The sequence below is a fragment of the Gobio gobio genome, assembly GCF_949357685.1.
Source record: "Gobio gobio genome assembly, chromosome: 24".
Lineage (NCBI taxonomy): Eukaryota > Metazoa > Chordata > Actinopteri > Cypriniformes > Gobionidae > Gobio > Gobio gobio.
In genome coordinates, this window is record NC_137120.1 from 41,445,963 (window position 1) to 41,461,601 (window position 15,639).

At 45.7% G+C, this 15,639-nt stretch overlaps 1 protein-coding gene across 1 annotated transcript; it reads left to right on the forward strand.

Annotated features, from left to right (window-relative positions):
* Window positions 1-49: 49 nt before the first annotated feature.
* On the forward strand, window positions 50-13,855 carry LOC307120207 (protein shisa-5-like). Its single transcript, XM_079807092.1, has 5 exons — window positions 50-126; window positions 1,942-2,077; window positions 13,093-13,256; window positions 13,334-13,486; window positions 13,559-13,855. The coding sequence occupies exons 1-5, from the start codon at window positions 69-71 to the stop codon at window positions 13,741-13,743; spliced, it is 696 nt and encodes a 231-aa protein (XP_079663218.1). The 5' UTR covers window positions 50-68; the 3' UTR covers window positions 13,744-13,855.
* Window positions 13,856-15,639: the final 1,784 nt, after the last annotated feature.

The window sequence follows — 15,639 nt, forward strand, 5'->3', positions numbered from 1 at the left end:
CGTCTTTCTCATTAACACACACACACACACACACACACACTCAGAGGGAGAGAGGTGAAAGAGCTGCTATGGCTCCCAGCGTCCCGTTTCTTCTCCTGTTCGTGGGTTTATTCACGACTATAGTCGGTAAGGAAACGTTTCAACGGGTTTAAACACGACCTTGTTTTCGTAGTGAATTTATATTTTTTAAGTATGAATACAGCACAAATGTCGTGTTTGATTATTTAGTGCGAGGCTGTGCGCGTATTTAATATTTATCTGGCCAATTATCCCAATAATCGCTTGTGTTTTCGCCTTTTTCAAGAGTCGTATTTCTCCTCAGCACTATTTTTCGCGCCATCGGAAGCACGTGTCTTTTCGCCTCAAGTTAAAGTTAGTATTTTGTTTGTGTGTGTGTGCAAGTACAGTTGTTGAAACGTGTGTTATAACTGTTTCTATGTCGTCATAAATAAAATAAAATTGATCCCAGCTGTTTATGTTGCTTAAACTGTAATCTGATCAGCTCCAAGATGTTCGATTCTTTACGAACCGTTTTTTTTTTTTGTTTGTTTGTTTGTTTGTTTTTTCTTCGTTTTTTCCCAATGAATCAGTTGTTATTAGGTATCATGTTCACACAAAAAAATGGGATTGGTTAGTTTTCATTGGTCTGAACGAACACATGGCTCATGCACTGAACCATCACATTTGGACATTATGGAAGCAGATGCTAATTATTTTTAGATTAATTGAAAGAACTGATCCACACGCAAACACAGAAAAGTTTAAATATCTGTAAAAAAAAAAAAAAAATACTGCTTGAACTCAGGCCCGTTGCCAGCTTTGTGAAAGGGGGGGTTATTTTTCCCCAAAAAGTGGACCTTTTTCAACCCCCCACTAATTTGCACAGGATTATCTTGTCTGCTGTTTTCTTAATAAGCGTTTTTTGGTGCACAGAAAATATTTACTACAATGTTGTCAAATTACTAACCAATCTAAACTTCCCCACAAAGTTTAAATCACAAATTCACGTGACAGAACATGGGAAACATGTTATAAGCTAACGTGTTTGTTTCATGTTGTGAAACATAATGTAGTAAATTGCTCCCCCGAGTAAATTTAGATTTCTCTGATCTACATATGTGCATTTTAAGAAGTTTGAAGGCCAAGAAAATTATTAGAAATTGCTTTAAAACTAAGTTCATTATATGACGAAAACGGATTTGTTAATGTTTCTTGTCCTCTCACATTGACAGTTGCTAATTATTACATTAAATCACGTAAATTATATACGTATTTAGTGGTTGTATAATGTATAAATCGTGCTAATTGTTGCAAGGTTTGATTACTCTGTCTGTATGCTGTAGCGCTTTGAGTCTGAGAAAGGCGCATTATAAATAAAATGTATTATTATTATTATTATTTATATACCGATTTTAAATAAAAATTGGCGAAATTAGACAAATGTTTATTATGATTGTTTTTATCGGTAGTTTAACATTTCAATCCTAAAACAGCTGCCAAATATGAAATGTTTAGTTTAGCTACGTACATCTTACCTCGCACTTTATGAACGTTTACTAAGTGTCGCGCTGGAATTCGCGCTCAGCAACTTCGCCTACTTTGTTTTGATTGGTCTCTTAAATGTTTTGACGTTTGCGAGCGGTGACATTAAAGTAATACTATATAATTAGGCAATTATTTCACAACATTTATAGCCTACACATCGGAAAAATACAGAGGTGCGGATTCGAATTATTGGCCGTCATTACTTAAAATAACACTTGTTTATTACAAAAAACTGACTTAAATTCTGGACCTTTGGCAGTTAGGGGTGGTTTATTCGAACCCCCCCTGCCTACAGGCATGAACATTTTACTTGAACTGATATTTACTACAACCTTCAAACAGGATTCACAACAGCCTTTTCTGAGTGGGTCACATTTCTCCTGTTCTGTCGTTTAGGCGATGAGGATTGCAGCATGTACGGGGGTAAATATGAATGGTGTGTTTCTGGGAAGTTCTGCTGTGGGACCTGTGGTGAGACGTACTGCTGCTCCGATCCGCAAAACAGAATCCAAGGACGAGTCGACTGTTTGTTGTGAGGAATTGCTTTTTTTCTTTCTTAACCTCTTAAACTCTGCAGACCCTGATCAGTGTCCGGAGTGACATCATCAAGTATATACTTTAAATGTCTTTCTGTGGAGGAGCTCTGACCTCATATGTGGTATCATTTGAAAGCTTAGAATATCTACTTTCTGGAGATATGCATCACTTTGGCATTTGTTTTACACAAAGTCACTTATTTACCCACTTACAGTGTCTCTAAACACACAATACTGGTGTTATTTTACAGGAAACCCTCTGAAGTTTCATAAAGCACTGCTAAAAGTGATAAACATGTGAGTATATGTTGTCTGAGCTGTAATAAACCCCCCAAAAAGAGGCGCTTTTAGATTGTTTGGTTATAAATTGATTGTTGAAAGTGTGTAACTCAGGCCCTGTGAGCTCTAGCACCCTGCAGACAGTTCCGGCTGTAAACACTAGATTACAGAAAACACTGGAGAAAAGAGTTTAGTCTGGATCATGTGTGCAAGATTTATTCAGATGGATCTGAAGGGAGGAATATTAGACCCCCCCCCCCCCCCCCCCCCCATCCTCCATACCCATATACAGTGTTATGAATGCAATATCCCAGTGTCATTTTACAGAAAACCCTGAAATTACATAAAATATATAAAAAAAACTGACAAAATGTTCTAGCACCCTGCAGACAGTTTGGGCTGTTTCCAGCATATCTCAGCAAACACTGAAAAATACTCCATTTATAAAGGTAATATTCCTCCCTTCAGATCCATCTGAATAAATCTTGCACACATGATCCAGACTAAACTCTGTTCTCCAGTGTTTTCTGTAATCTAGTGTTTACAGCCGGAACTGTCTGCAGGGTGCTAGAGCTCACAGGGCCTGAGTTACACACTTTCAACAATCAATTTATAACCAAACAATCTAAAAGCGCCTCTTTTTGCGGGGGTTATTACAGCTCAGACAACATATACTCACATGTTTATCACTTTTAGCCGTGCTGAAATTTGGGTCGGCCAAGTCCAGGCGGAAATGGTCCCAGATTTTGTCATAATGTATCATTTCAGACCTCGTTATTATTTTGTTAGAACATGAACAATATATCTAAGAACCATAAATCTAAAACACAATTCTAAAAATATATTGGAAATTCAATTCCAGAGTGAACCGAATTGCCCTTCTGGTTATTTATATAATTAAAAATGTTTGTGTATATATAATTTTTTAAGCAGTTGAACATAAAAGAGCACCAATGGCAATACGTTCTGGGCACAGCTGCCTTTTACTGTGAGATTCAGAGAGCTTTCAGAACAGGAAACCTAAAGAGGAAATACCTTCTTACCATCATTTCCCGTTTTGCTACAAGCACAAAACGTTTTGGTTACTAACCTAACCTCGGTTCCCTAAGATGAGGGAACGAGTATTGCGTTTTGCTAAAACGCTATGGGGGAATTCCTTTCCTCGAGATATTGAAGCAAATTTTTATCCAAAAATACCTTTTATATGCAGTGCAGCTGCACAACTCTCAGCAGGAAGCAGCTGCGTGCTGATTGGCTGTGCCGCTGCAACTGCAGCAACCTATAGCGAGACCGTGGGGCGGGACGGACCAATCAGGTCCTTCCAAATTCCCGCCACAAGGGGCAACAGAATTTGCATAGCCTGGGGTATATAAGACCCACTCTCGCAAGGTTAGTCAGGTTAATCGACTGAAGCGACTCCTGAGCAAGTGAGCAAGCACGGCAAGCAAAACGCAATACTCGTTCCCTCATCTTAGGGAACCGAGGTAACGTTAGTAACCGAAACGTTCCCTTACGAGAGTACTCTCGTATTGCGTTTTGCTAAAACGCTATGGGGGACCAATGCAAAACGCCGTGCTTGCTTAACGGCTCTAAAGCCGACGACACCAAACCCAGGCCAACCTAGGTGGGCCCGTAGTATGATATCAATAATTCAGAATGAGCCAGACCTGAGTCGGGCCCTCATGAGAATGAACACGATATGCGTGCAATAAAAAGTATAGACCAGACATAATCGGGTCAGGAATAATGAGTGGCCAGATACTTCGGGCCGTATAAGGAATATGCTTATGACTTAAACAATATTCAACCCAGGCCGGACTTATCGAGCCTTAAAGGGGTGGTAAAACACATTGTTTTGAAGGCTTGATTGTGTTTGTGGGGTGCACTGTAACATGTGTTAATGCTTTGTTTTAAAAAAAAAAATCATTATTTTTCATATATTTGACATTTATTCTACACTGCTCTGTCCCTCCTTGTAAAACGGTCTGATGCTTTCCGGGTTGTATGAAGCCAGTCCCTCAAAAATATGCAATGGGCTAAGATTGGTTAGCTGGCCCAGTGTGTTGTGATTCTCTAACCGCAGTATATGTTTGTCGGAAACGTCACGCCCCTTACCTTACCGGTAGACTGTGGTCAGTATTAGAAACGATGGCGTCAATAAAACCACACCAATCTGAGCCCGAATCAGACCCAGAACATTTTAGTGAAGATGATCGAGCAGAACCTGTTCAGTCCTAATGAGTAAAGACTGCGGATCTATAGTGATCGCTACTGAATGGCACTGTTACTTTTGTATTTTTAGAACGATTATAGCCAAATATCTGTCGCAAGAACTATTAACCCAAAACACTAAACACTGGCTTTACTATAGTAGCCAAATCACACACAGAACCATGTTTAGCATGCCTGTAGATACATAATACATAAAAGCTCTAATCAAAGAATCATTTACACTAATGCCAAGTTCGCTGTTGAGATTTTAACGTTAGTGTTTGTAACGATAGGTGTTCGTCGGATAACGTTAAGTATGAATGAGCATTTAACAGACTGGTTTGCAGAACAGCGTTGTCATCTGTTTACTTCCTTTCTACAACCTATTACAGGAAAACACATCAATGAAATATAAATCAGACTTACAGGTTGTGGCCCGTGAACAGCTTCTGTTTGTAAATCCAGCTTTCAGGTCAAGCCGTTGTGCATATCCTGCATTGAACTCGCGAACATTGTGAAAGTTTTCCTCCGTGAAATGTGCTGCGGGAGCCCCGCAAGTGCCTGTTCCCTTCTGTCTCAAACACACGTGCATATAACATGCTGTATGTTAAACGCTCTGCAACGCACCCCTGTCCCTATGAAGGCTGAACAAAGCAAGTACCCCAGACCTGCAATCCGGATGAAAATAACAGCGTTTCCTCTGCATCGCGGCAACAACACTCCAGCCTAACTATACCTCAACAGCGCCGCGATACAAAATGGCCTCACCCCCCCTTATTTAATATTCTCGGAGGAGGGGTTTATGTAAATATTGAGCCTGGTGATGTCACCAACCCTGGAGGAATGTGTGTAGTCGCCTACTGGCCGTTTGCTGTAGTTCTTAGAAACTGATTTCTTTAAAAGCAAATATCTCCCTTTGCTTTAAACTTTGAACGTTGTAACTTTGCAGATGTTGTTTATGCTAAAGCAGCAACATTACACACTAGCTTAAGTTAGAATAGTGAAATCGTGGTTTACCACCCCTTTAAGGGGTTAAATCTGTTCATACAGCAAGAAGCCCAGCTTGTAAAGCCGGAACATCTAAATTATAGAATCTGATAAAAGTGGACGGGGAGGCCCAGCCTGCCGCCGCACAGATATCGTTCAGAGAAATGCCAGTAGACCAAGCCCACGAAGAGGCCATGCCTCTAGTAGAATGGGCTTTAATGCCTAAGGGGCAACTGAGATCTTTAGACTCATAGGCCAGTGAGATAGCATCCACTATCCATCGTGACAGGGTCTGCTTTGTAACCGCGCACCCTCGGGTGCGGCCGCCAAATCATACAAAGAGCTGTTCAGTTTGCCTGTAAACAGCGGAACGCTCTATGTATATTCTCAGCGCTCTGACAGGACAGAGCAAATTAGCATCTATTTCATCTGACTGTGATGAAAGTGCCGAAAGTTAAATGACCTGTGCTCTGAACGGAGTTGAAAGCACTTTAGGTACATATCCATGTCTTGGTTTGAGGACGACTTTGGAGTCGTTTGGCCCAAATTCCAGACACGAGGCGCTCACAGAGAGCGCATGCAGATCACCCACTCGCTTAACTGATGCGATCGCTAGCAGAAAAGCGGTCTTTAGTGACAGGAGCTTTAAGCTCACAGAATGCAGAGGCTCAAATGCAGAGCTCTTCATGACATCCAGGACCGTGGACAGGTCCCATATAGGGACTGAAGGGGGGCGAGGTGGGTGAAGCCTTCTAGCCCCTTTAAGGAAGCGAACAATGAGATCACTCTTTCCTAGTGACAGTCCGTTCACTTGAATGTGATACGCTGCTATAGCAGCCACATAAACTTTGAGCGTGGAGGGGGAGCGACCCGCGTCCAGAAGCTCTTGTAAAAATGTAAGCACCTCTGACACTGCACAATCATGTGGGGTCAGACTTCGCGCTTTACACCAGTCCGAAAAGACTGACCATTTGCCTGAATAGAGCCGCCTAGTTGTGGGGGCTCTAGCTTCAGTAATAGTATTCATTACGCTTTCAGAAAGGTTCTCATGTACCCGTTGATGGGCCAGACATGAAGCGCCCATAGATCGGGACGGGGATGCCAGATCTGCCGTTCCGCCTGCATGAGGAGATCTCTCCTCAGCGGGATCGGCCACGGAGCTGCATCTGACATCTGACTCAGCAGTGAGAACCAAGGTTGATTTCTCCAAAGCGGGGCTATTAAAAGCACAGCGCATTTGCTCTCCCTGATCCTCTCTATGACCTGAGGTAACATTGAGATTGGGGGAAACGCATAAAGAGGAAGGTTGGGCCATTCGTGGGCCAACGCATCCTCGTGCTTGGAGAAATATATTCGGCATTGAGCATTGTCTTGTGAGCCGAAAAGATCCACTTTTGCCTCTCCAAACTTGCCCCAAATTATCTGAATTATATTTGGGTGAAGAGACCACTCTGCTGGGGACACTTGCCCCTGGACAGCATGTCCGGACCCAGATTCAGAATGCCTGGCACGTGAGTCGCTCTCAGCGAGCTCAGATTGTGCTCTGCCCATATTAGGGCTTCTTCCGCCATTGAGTGCAGATCGATAGATCTCAGACCGCCTTGGCGATTTATATAGGCTACCACCGACCTGCTGTCTGTTCGGATCAGGACATGGTGGTATTTTATGTACGGAAGGAAAGCTCTTAGCGATACCGTGACCGCTTTCATCTCTAGACAGTTTATATGAAGGCTCTTCTCCGAGTCTGACCAGAGACCGGAGATCGGCCTGCCCTCGTGAAGGGCTCCCCAACCTAGGTTGGATGCATCTGTCGAGATAACTTTCCACTTCGTAACAGTGCCCAAACTCACGCCCGTCTTGTACCAGACGGGATTTTTCCAAGGAGCCAGAGCTAACATACAGCTGTGGTCTACCTTGATTAGCAATCGGCCTGAAAGCCATGCGTGAGCTGGAACGCGGCAATTCAGCCAGTGCTGTGCAACAGACCCAGTCTGAGAACTGGCGCCGCCGAGGCCATGAAACCCAACATCCTCTGAAAGTGTTTGAGAGGAATGTGTGCACCGGACCTGAGGGAAACCGCTCGGTTCCGAACAGAGAGCGCGCGCTGTGACGTCAGCCGCGCGCTCATCTGCAGTGAGTCCAATACTGTTCCCAGAAACTAAACTTTCTGTGTGGGAGACAATAAACTCTTTGCCACGTTGATTCTGAGTCCCAGGCATTGTAAATGGTTGAGAAGCCAAGATCTGTGGTTTAATAACTGTATCTCTGACTGAGCTATTATGAGCCAGTCGTCGAGATAGTTGAGAATTCTCATTCCCCGAAGCCTCAGCGGGGTTAGCGCTGCTTCCATGCACTTTGTAAACGTGCGAGGGGCTAGAGATAGACAAAAAGGTAGCACCTTGTATGCTTTCCCCTCGAAGGCGAATCTCAAGAATGGCCTGTGATGGGGGGCTATTTGTATGTGGAAATAGGCATCCTCTAGATCCACAGTGAAAAACCAATCTCCCGGGCGAATGTGCGCGAGGATTTGTTTCATTCTCAACATTCTGAACGGGCACTTCATAAGGGCTTTGTTCAAATGTCTGAGGTCTAGGATGGGTCTTAGACCACCGTCCTTTTTTGGTACAAGGAAGTAACGGCTGTAAAAGCCCGACTCGCTCTGTGAGGGGTGTACGGCTTCTACCGCTCCCTTTATTAACAGTTTTGATATCTCGGTTCGAGGCACGTGACTTTTGTCGCTTCTCACCGTTGTCTCTTCCACGGCGCGAAAGCGCGGTGGTCTGCGAGCAAACTGTAGCGAGTAACCTCGTTCTATTATGTTCAACACCCATTTCGAAATGCCGGGAATGGCCCGCCAGGCTTCGGCCTTCGAAGCCAGGGGCTGAATTAATCTGTGGGGCGAGTCGCTGAGTAACAGGGACTCGGTGGCCCGATAACCTTGCGCTAAGCTGGCGCTTATGAGGGAATTGTTTCCCGCCGCCTGAGTGTAGGGGGCCGGGGGACATTGAGTATTGGTGCTTGTGTACAGGCGAGCGCGCTTGAGTGCGGGCTCGTTGACTGTGAGAATAATGTTTCCAGCCACCTGAGTGCAGGGGGCTGGGGAACATGGGGGAGTGCTTGAGTGTAGGGGTACATGCTTTAATGCTGACACACTGCCTACAGAGAAAAAGCTCTTTTTGTGACTCATATGGGTCGCAGTGAAAACGGCGTTTGTGTACAGGCGAGCGCGCTTGCTTGCGGGCTCGTTGGCTGTGAATGTGGCGTTCCCAGCCGCCTTGAAGGGAGCTGGGGAACGTTTTAGAAGAGAGCGAGGCGGTGCACCGGCCGAAGCGGGCACTATCCGCCTTCTCTTCATACCTCTGGCTAGGACGGCTTCGGAGGCTCAGGTTTCGACACATTGCTGGGTCGTGGACCTCGACGCTCCGGCGGTCTGCTGCGGCTCGTAGAGCGGGAACGCTGTCCGGGCTTGGAAGCCGCGTGAGGCTGGCGAGCTGAAGGCGGCGCCTTGGTGGGCTGGGCTGGTACAGCTTTAGCTTGACGGCTAGCGGAGGAGCTGGAACGCTTGGGCAGGAAATGTCGCATTGCCTGCGAAGCCTTCTGTGCCTCAGTGAAGCGCTCCGTGAACCCAACCACGGCGGAACCAAACAATCCTGAAGGCAAAATGGGCGCGTCCAGGAAAGCGGTCTTGTCCGTGTCCTTCATCTCCGTTAAGTTAAGCCACAAATGGCGCTCCAACACCGTCAGGCTGGCCATGCATCTGCCGATCGCCTGAGCATTGGCCTTGGTGGCGCGCAGGGCCAAGTCAGTGGCGCCGCGCAGATCCTTCAGAGCCTCGTTATCAGGAACAGACTCGTCCAGGGAACGGAGGAGTTTGGCCTGGAAGACTTGAAGCACCGCCATGGAGTGCAGCGCTGACGCCGCCTGGCCGGCGGAGGCGAATGCTCGACCGGCGAGGCTGGACGTAGTGCGGCAGGCTTTGGAAGGGTGCACGGTCTTTGACTGCCATCCTCTGGCGGAGGGCGGGCAAAGGTGTGCAGCGACAGCTTCCTCGAGGGGAGGAAGGGCTTGATATCCTTTTTTCTGAGCGCCATCGACTACCGAGAGCGCTGGAGAAAAAGAGGATTTGGCGCGAGAAGAAAATGGCGCCTTCCACGATTTTGTTAGCTCCTCGTGGACTTCTGGAAAGAAGGGAGCGGGTCTTTGAGCGGTAGGTTGACGGCGGTTCTCGAAATACCACTCATCCAGCCGGCTTCTCGTGGGCTCCTCGGGCTGAGACCAGTCAATGCCGAGGTCGTCCACGGCCTTGGTGAGCAAGCGCATAAGCTCAGCGTCGACTGAGGTTATGACGCCGCTAGCCGTCCGCGACGAAGTGGCGTGCTCCGAGGCGGCGTCCGACCACCCGCTCCCGGATGCAGCAAGGGAAAGGCTGTCATCCTCTTCCGCCGAACGAAACAGCAGCAGCCGCTATGCGAGGGGAGCTGTGCTGCTCGTCGACGAACAACACGGACGATGGCGAGGCACGCGGGGACATGCCCGGCGTGTGCTCGTCAGAGCGCTCCGGTGGCCTCTGGTCGCGACGTTTTTTCTTCCGTGGCTCTAGAGGCTGGGAGCACGGGACGGGATCCGAGTCGAAGCTGGCGAGCCGAGCCCGAAGGGTCTGCAGCGCCAGCTCGTCGCACTCAGGGCAGCCGCCCTGGTTGAGTGCAGCCTGCGTGTGGTCTCGTCCGAGACATGACACGCAGATGATGTGCCGATCCTCGTCCGCGATGAAACCTCTGCACGAGGCGCAGGAACGAGACATTTGCAACAACGTCTCGGCTCTTTTTTGAATGTTTGAAAAACAGAAGGTATTAAAGGATATGGTGCCGGATGGCGCAGCTGGAAGGCAGGCTGAAGGCGGAGAATCCGACGTCCTCAGGCTGCGTGTTCCGCTGGGTGCGTGTCGACGGCAGGCTTCGATCCGGAGCTCAACGATTGCAAGTCGCTGAAGAAGAATTCATCTGACTAACCTTGCGAGAGTGGGTCTTATATACCCTAGGCTATGCAAATTCTGTTGCCCCTTGTGGCGGGAATTTGGAAGGACCTGATTGGTCCGTCCCGCCCCACGGTCTCGCTATAGGTTGCTGCAGTTGCAGCAGCACAGACAATCAGCACGCAGCTGCTTCCTGCTGAGAGTTGTGCAGCTGCACTGCATATAAAAGGTATTTTTGGATAAAAATTTGCTTCAATATCTCGAGGAAAGGAATTCCCCCATAGCGTTTTAGCAAAACGCAATACGAGAGTACTCTCGTAAGGGAACTCTTCAGTCCCAGCCATAGACTGTGAAAAAATATGGGCGTAGTGTCCGTGACGTCACTATAGGATTCTGAAGAGCAGTTCTGAAGCGTAAAGTCGGGTCGAGCTGGCCGTCGCCATCTTGTCGAGTCACAGAAAATAACAGAAAATGGGCAAAGAGGCGGGACGTGGGCGGAGCTGAGGTGACGACTAATGCTGCGTTCACACCAAACCCGAATAGAGCGTCAAAATCGCGTCTAGTTTCACACGCGAAAAATTTGAATCCATTCACGTGTCACAGCAAATTGGACGCTTGTGTATAAATCGAGCGTTTGAAGAGAAATAGACGTGCGTTCAAGGCGCTCCAGGAGAAATATGTCATAAAACACCACTCTGCCTCTTTTCATTTTCATTACAAATATATATTAAGCATTAATAGCCACACACACGTGGTCCAGGCGACGCCTACATTATCTTCACTGCATGTGTATTTAAATATCCTTAAAATATAAAGTTAAGAAACTTCTCTTTGCCCTCAGTCAAAACGATTTGGCAGACAACAAATTATAGAAAACCAAAGATCAGCCTTCGAGCTTTAAACCACTACATTCCCACCTGAAAAAGTCTTAAAACTACATTTTGTGACACAATAGTAGTATTTTTAATTTATGCAGGGTTTCTCATCGTCACTTCATCACGTGACAGCAGCGAGCAGGCTCCTGATTGGTTAACGCGGCGCAAATTGACGGGAAATTTCCAATTTTTCAACTCGGGTGCCAGACACAAATTCGCTTCAAACGCGTGAATGCACAAAAAGCACCACTCGCGTGTAATGCGCGTATCGCACAAGACGCTCAATTCGCATCCAATTCGCGAAACGCGCCTTCCGCGTGGCGGGACCTCCAGTCCAATACGCCGCGGACGTGCGAATGGATTCAAAATGTTCACACGTCAAACTAGGCGTGATTTTGACGCTCTATTCGCGTTTGGTGTGAACGCACAGTAACAGACAGCAGACAAACGGCAATCCACCTGTCACTCAAAGTGGCCACGCCCTTAATTATGCAGAATTTTAAAGATTTAGTTCACCCAAAAATGAAAATTCTGTCATTAATTACTTACCCTCATGTGGTTGGACACCCGTCAGACCTCCGTTCATCTTCAGACACAAATGAAGATATTTTAGTGTAAATCTGATGCTCTGAAAGGCCTCCATTGGCTCAACTTTACACTCTCAAGACCCTTAAAAGACACTAAAGACTAAAGTTACAAAGTCCATCTCACTACAGCGGCTCTACAATAACTTTATGAAGACGAGAATAGTTTCTGTGCGCAAAAAAACCCTAAATAACGACTTATATAGTGATGACGATTTCAAAACACGGCATCATTAAGCTTCAAAGCGTTATGAATCAGTGAGTCGATTCAGCGGTTTGGAGCGTTATGAATCAGTGAGTCGATTCAGCGGTTTGGAGCGTTATGAATCAGTGAGTTGAATCAGCGGTTTGAAGCGTTATGAATCAGTGAGTCGAATCAGCGGTTTGAAGCGTTATGAATCAGTGAGTCGAATCAGCGGTTTGAAGCGTTATGAATCAGTGAGTCGATTCAGCAGTTTGAATCGCCAAATTTCAGCAGTTTGGCGGTTTGACACGCGATCCGAATCATCATTGGGCTAATTGATTCATAACGCTTCGAAGCTTCATGAGGCCGTGTTTTGAAATCGTCATCACTATATAAGTCGTTATTTAGGGTTTTTTTGCGCACAGAAACTATTCTCGTGTTCATAAAGTTATTGTAGAGCCGCTGTAGTGAGATGGACTTTGTAACTTTAGTCTTTAGTGTCTTTTAAGGGTCTTGAGAGTGTAAAGTTGAGCCAATGGAGGCCTTTCAGAGCATCAGATTTACAATAAAATATCTTCATTTGTGTCTGAAGATGAACGGAGGTCTGACGGGTGTCCAACCACATGAGGCTCAGTCATTAATGACACAATTTACAGTTTTGGGTGAACTAACCCTTTAAGGCTTTATATAATGTAAACGAATGAGTTATAAATAATTTCCCCCCTCACAGTCGTCATGAAGGGCAACATTAGCCGTACAGACCAAAAGCACAGTTTGTCCCAGACTGTAAACATGTGTTCTTCTGCTGTAAAGTTGGCCATTTTAACATGAGCTCAATGAGATTCTGCTCCTTCTGTGGCCAGTCCATGAACTGCAGTTTAACTCACAATTGAATTGTTGTCCTTCATAATCTGTCCAGAAAAAGTTTGAAGAATTTGGGTACTCCTCCTCGAAGAGACTCTGCGGCTGGTGAATTCGTCCCCGTAGTAATAATGCCCATCCTTGTGACCCTCATCATTGTGCTCATCACCTGCTGGGTCTGTCCCTGCTGCTGTCTCTATAAAAGGTTCAGAAGTCCGAGACGTAAGTGTCAATGATGTACGGCAAAAGAGCCGAATGCTTTTAGAACGCCATTCCAATGGTTTTCCACCTTCTTGCAGCTGTGATAGCGACAACTACGGTCGTGACGACCCAATACCTTCCTCAGCCTGGCGGTCAGTGCTTCCCTTACCAGCCTTTGCCAAGCGACCCATCGTATGGAGGTCAACCCATGCCAACTGGAGCGTTTAGGGGACAACCATATCAGGAGGCTGGTAATGTCTGCAACAACACGACGAGGATATTTGAGCAGGATTCCCAACAATGATAATGCTTTCTTTTTCCAGCAGGTCCAGGGTATCCTGTTCCCTTCAGCCAGGCTCCAAATGATGGTGGTCAGGCCACATACCCAATACAGCCAGCTCAACCACGGCTGCCCACAGACTACACCTCAGCTCAACCTGCGTACAACCCCGCTTATGTGGAAACAACTACAGCTACACCCGCTCAGTCAGTCAAGACCAGTTACTAAACCAAATCCACTGGGTTACAAGTTTCCACGATGGTGTTGAGAATATAAGCACTACCATTGTTTGTTAATACGGTCACATTTATACTCTCTTGTTTGTTATTGTTAAAGGGTTAGTTCACCCAAAAATGAAAATTGTGTCATTAATGACTGAGCCTCATGTGGTTGGACACCCGTCAGACCTCCGTTCATCTTCAGACACAAATGAAGATATTTTAGTGTAAATCTGATGCTCTGAAAGGCCTCCATTGGCTCAACTTTACACTCTCAAGACCCTTAAAAGACACTAAAGACTAAAGTTACAAAGTCCATCTCACTACAGCGGCTCTACAATAACTTTATGAAGACGAGAATAGTTTCTGTGCGCAAAAAAAACCCTAAATAACGACTTATATAGTGATGACGATTTCAAGACAAGGCATCATGAAGCTTCGAAGCGTTATGAATCAGTGAGTCGACTCAGCGGTTCAGAGCGTTATGAATCAGTGAGTCGATTCAGCAGTTCAGAGCGTTATGAATCAGTGAGTCGATTCAGCAGTTCAGAGCGTTATGAATCAGTGAGTCGATTCATGATTCGGATCGCGTGTCAAACCGCCAAACTGCTGAAATTTGGCGATTCAAACCGCTGAATCGACTCACTGATTCATAACGCTCTGAACCACTGAATCGACTCACTGATTCATAACACTCTGAACCGCTGAATCGACTCACTGATTCATAACGCTTCGAAGCTTCATGAGGCCGTGTTTTGAAATCGTCATCACTATATAAGTCGTTATTTAGGGTTTTTTTGCGCACAGAAACTATTCTCGTCTCTTTATAAAGTTATTGTAGAGCCGCTGTAGTGAGATGGACTTTGTAACTTTAGTCTTTAGTGTCTTTTAAGGGTCTTGAGAGTGTAAAGTTGAGCCAATGGAGGCCTTTAATGACAGAATTCTGTCATTCATTAATGACAGAATTTTCATTTTTGGGTGAACTAACCCTTTAAGTCTACACTTGCTCACTGATTTAATCAGATAATTTGCTATTAAAGTGGATTAAAGGGATAGTTCACCCAAAAAGGAAAATTAGCCCATGATTTACTCTTCCCCCCAAGTCATCCGAGGTGTGTATGACATTCTTCTTTCAGACAGTTATATTACAAAAGTCCAGGCTAATCCAAGCATTAGAATTGCACTAATAGTTGCATAAAAAGTGCATCTGTCCATCATATAACTGCTCCAGCGGCTCTGGGGTGTTAATAAAGGCCTTCTGAAGCGAATCGATGCGTTAGTGTAAGAAAAATATCCATATTTAAAACTTTATCAAGTAAACTTTCGGCCTTCCCTGTTCACTTTATGGAGAAAGTGTTGAAGTTCTCCTGCGGATGGAAAGACTAACGCTCAGCTCCGCTCGTCATGACGTCACACACACACACACACACACTAACGCTCAGCTCCGCTCGTCATGACGTCACACACACATCTGGAGTTTCACTTTCAACATTCAACACTTTTACACAGAAGGCGGAGGCCGAAAGTTTACTTGAGAAAGTTTTAAATATGGATATTTTTCTTACACAAACGCGTTGATTCGCTTCAGAAGGCCTTTATTAACACCCCAGAGCCGCTGGAGCAGTTATATGACGGATAGATGCACTTCAAAAACAGAGCAACTATGAATCCAATTCTAAAGCTTGGATTAGCCTGGACTTTTGTAATATAACTCAGATTTTATTCGTCTGAGAGAAGAATGTCACACACACCTCAGATGACTTGAGGGAGAGGAAATCATGGGCTAATGTTCATTTTTGGGTGAACTATCCCTTTAATATCCATCATCCCATAATTTGTTGTCGTACCCAGACAGCAACATCGTGTCGGATTCCACACGCCGGATTTGGGCCGGATCTGGGATGAC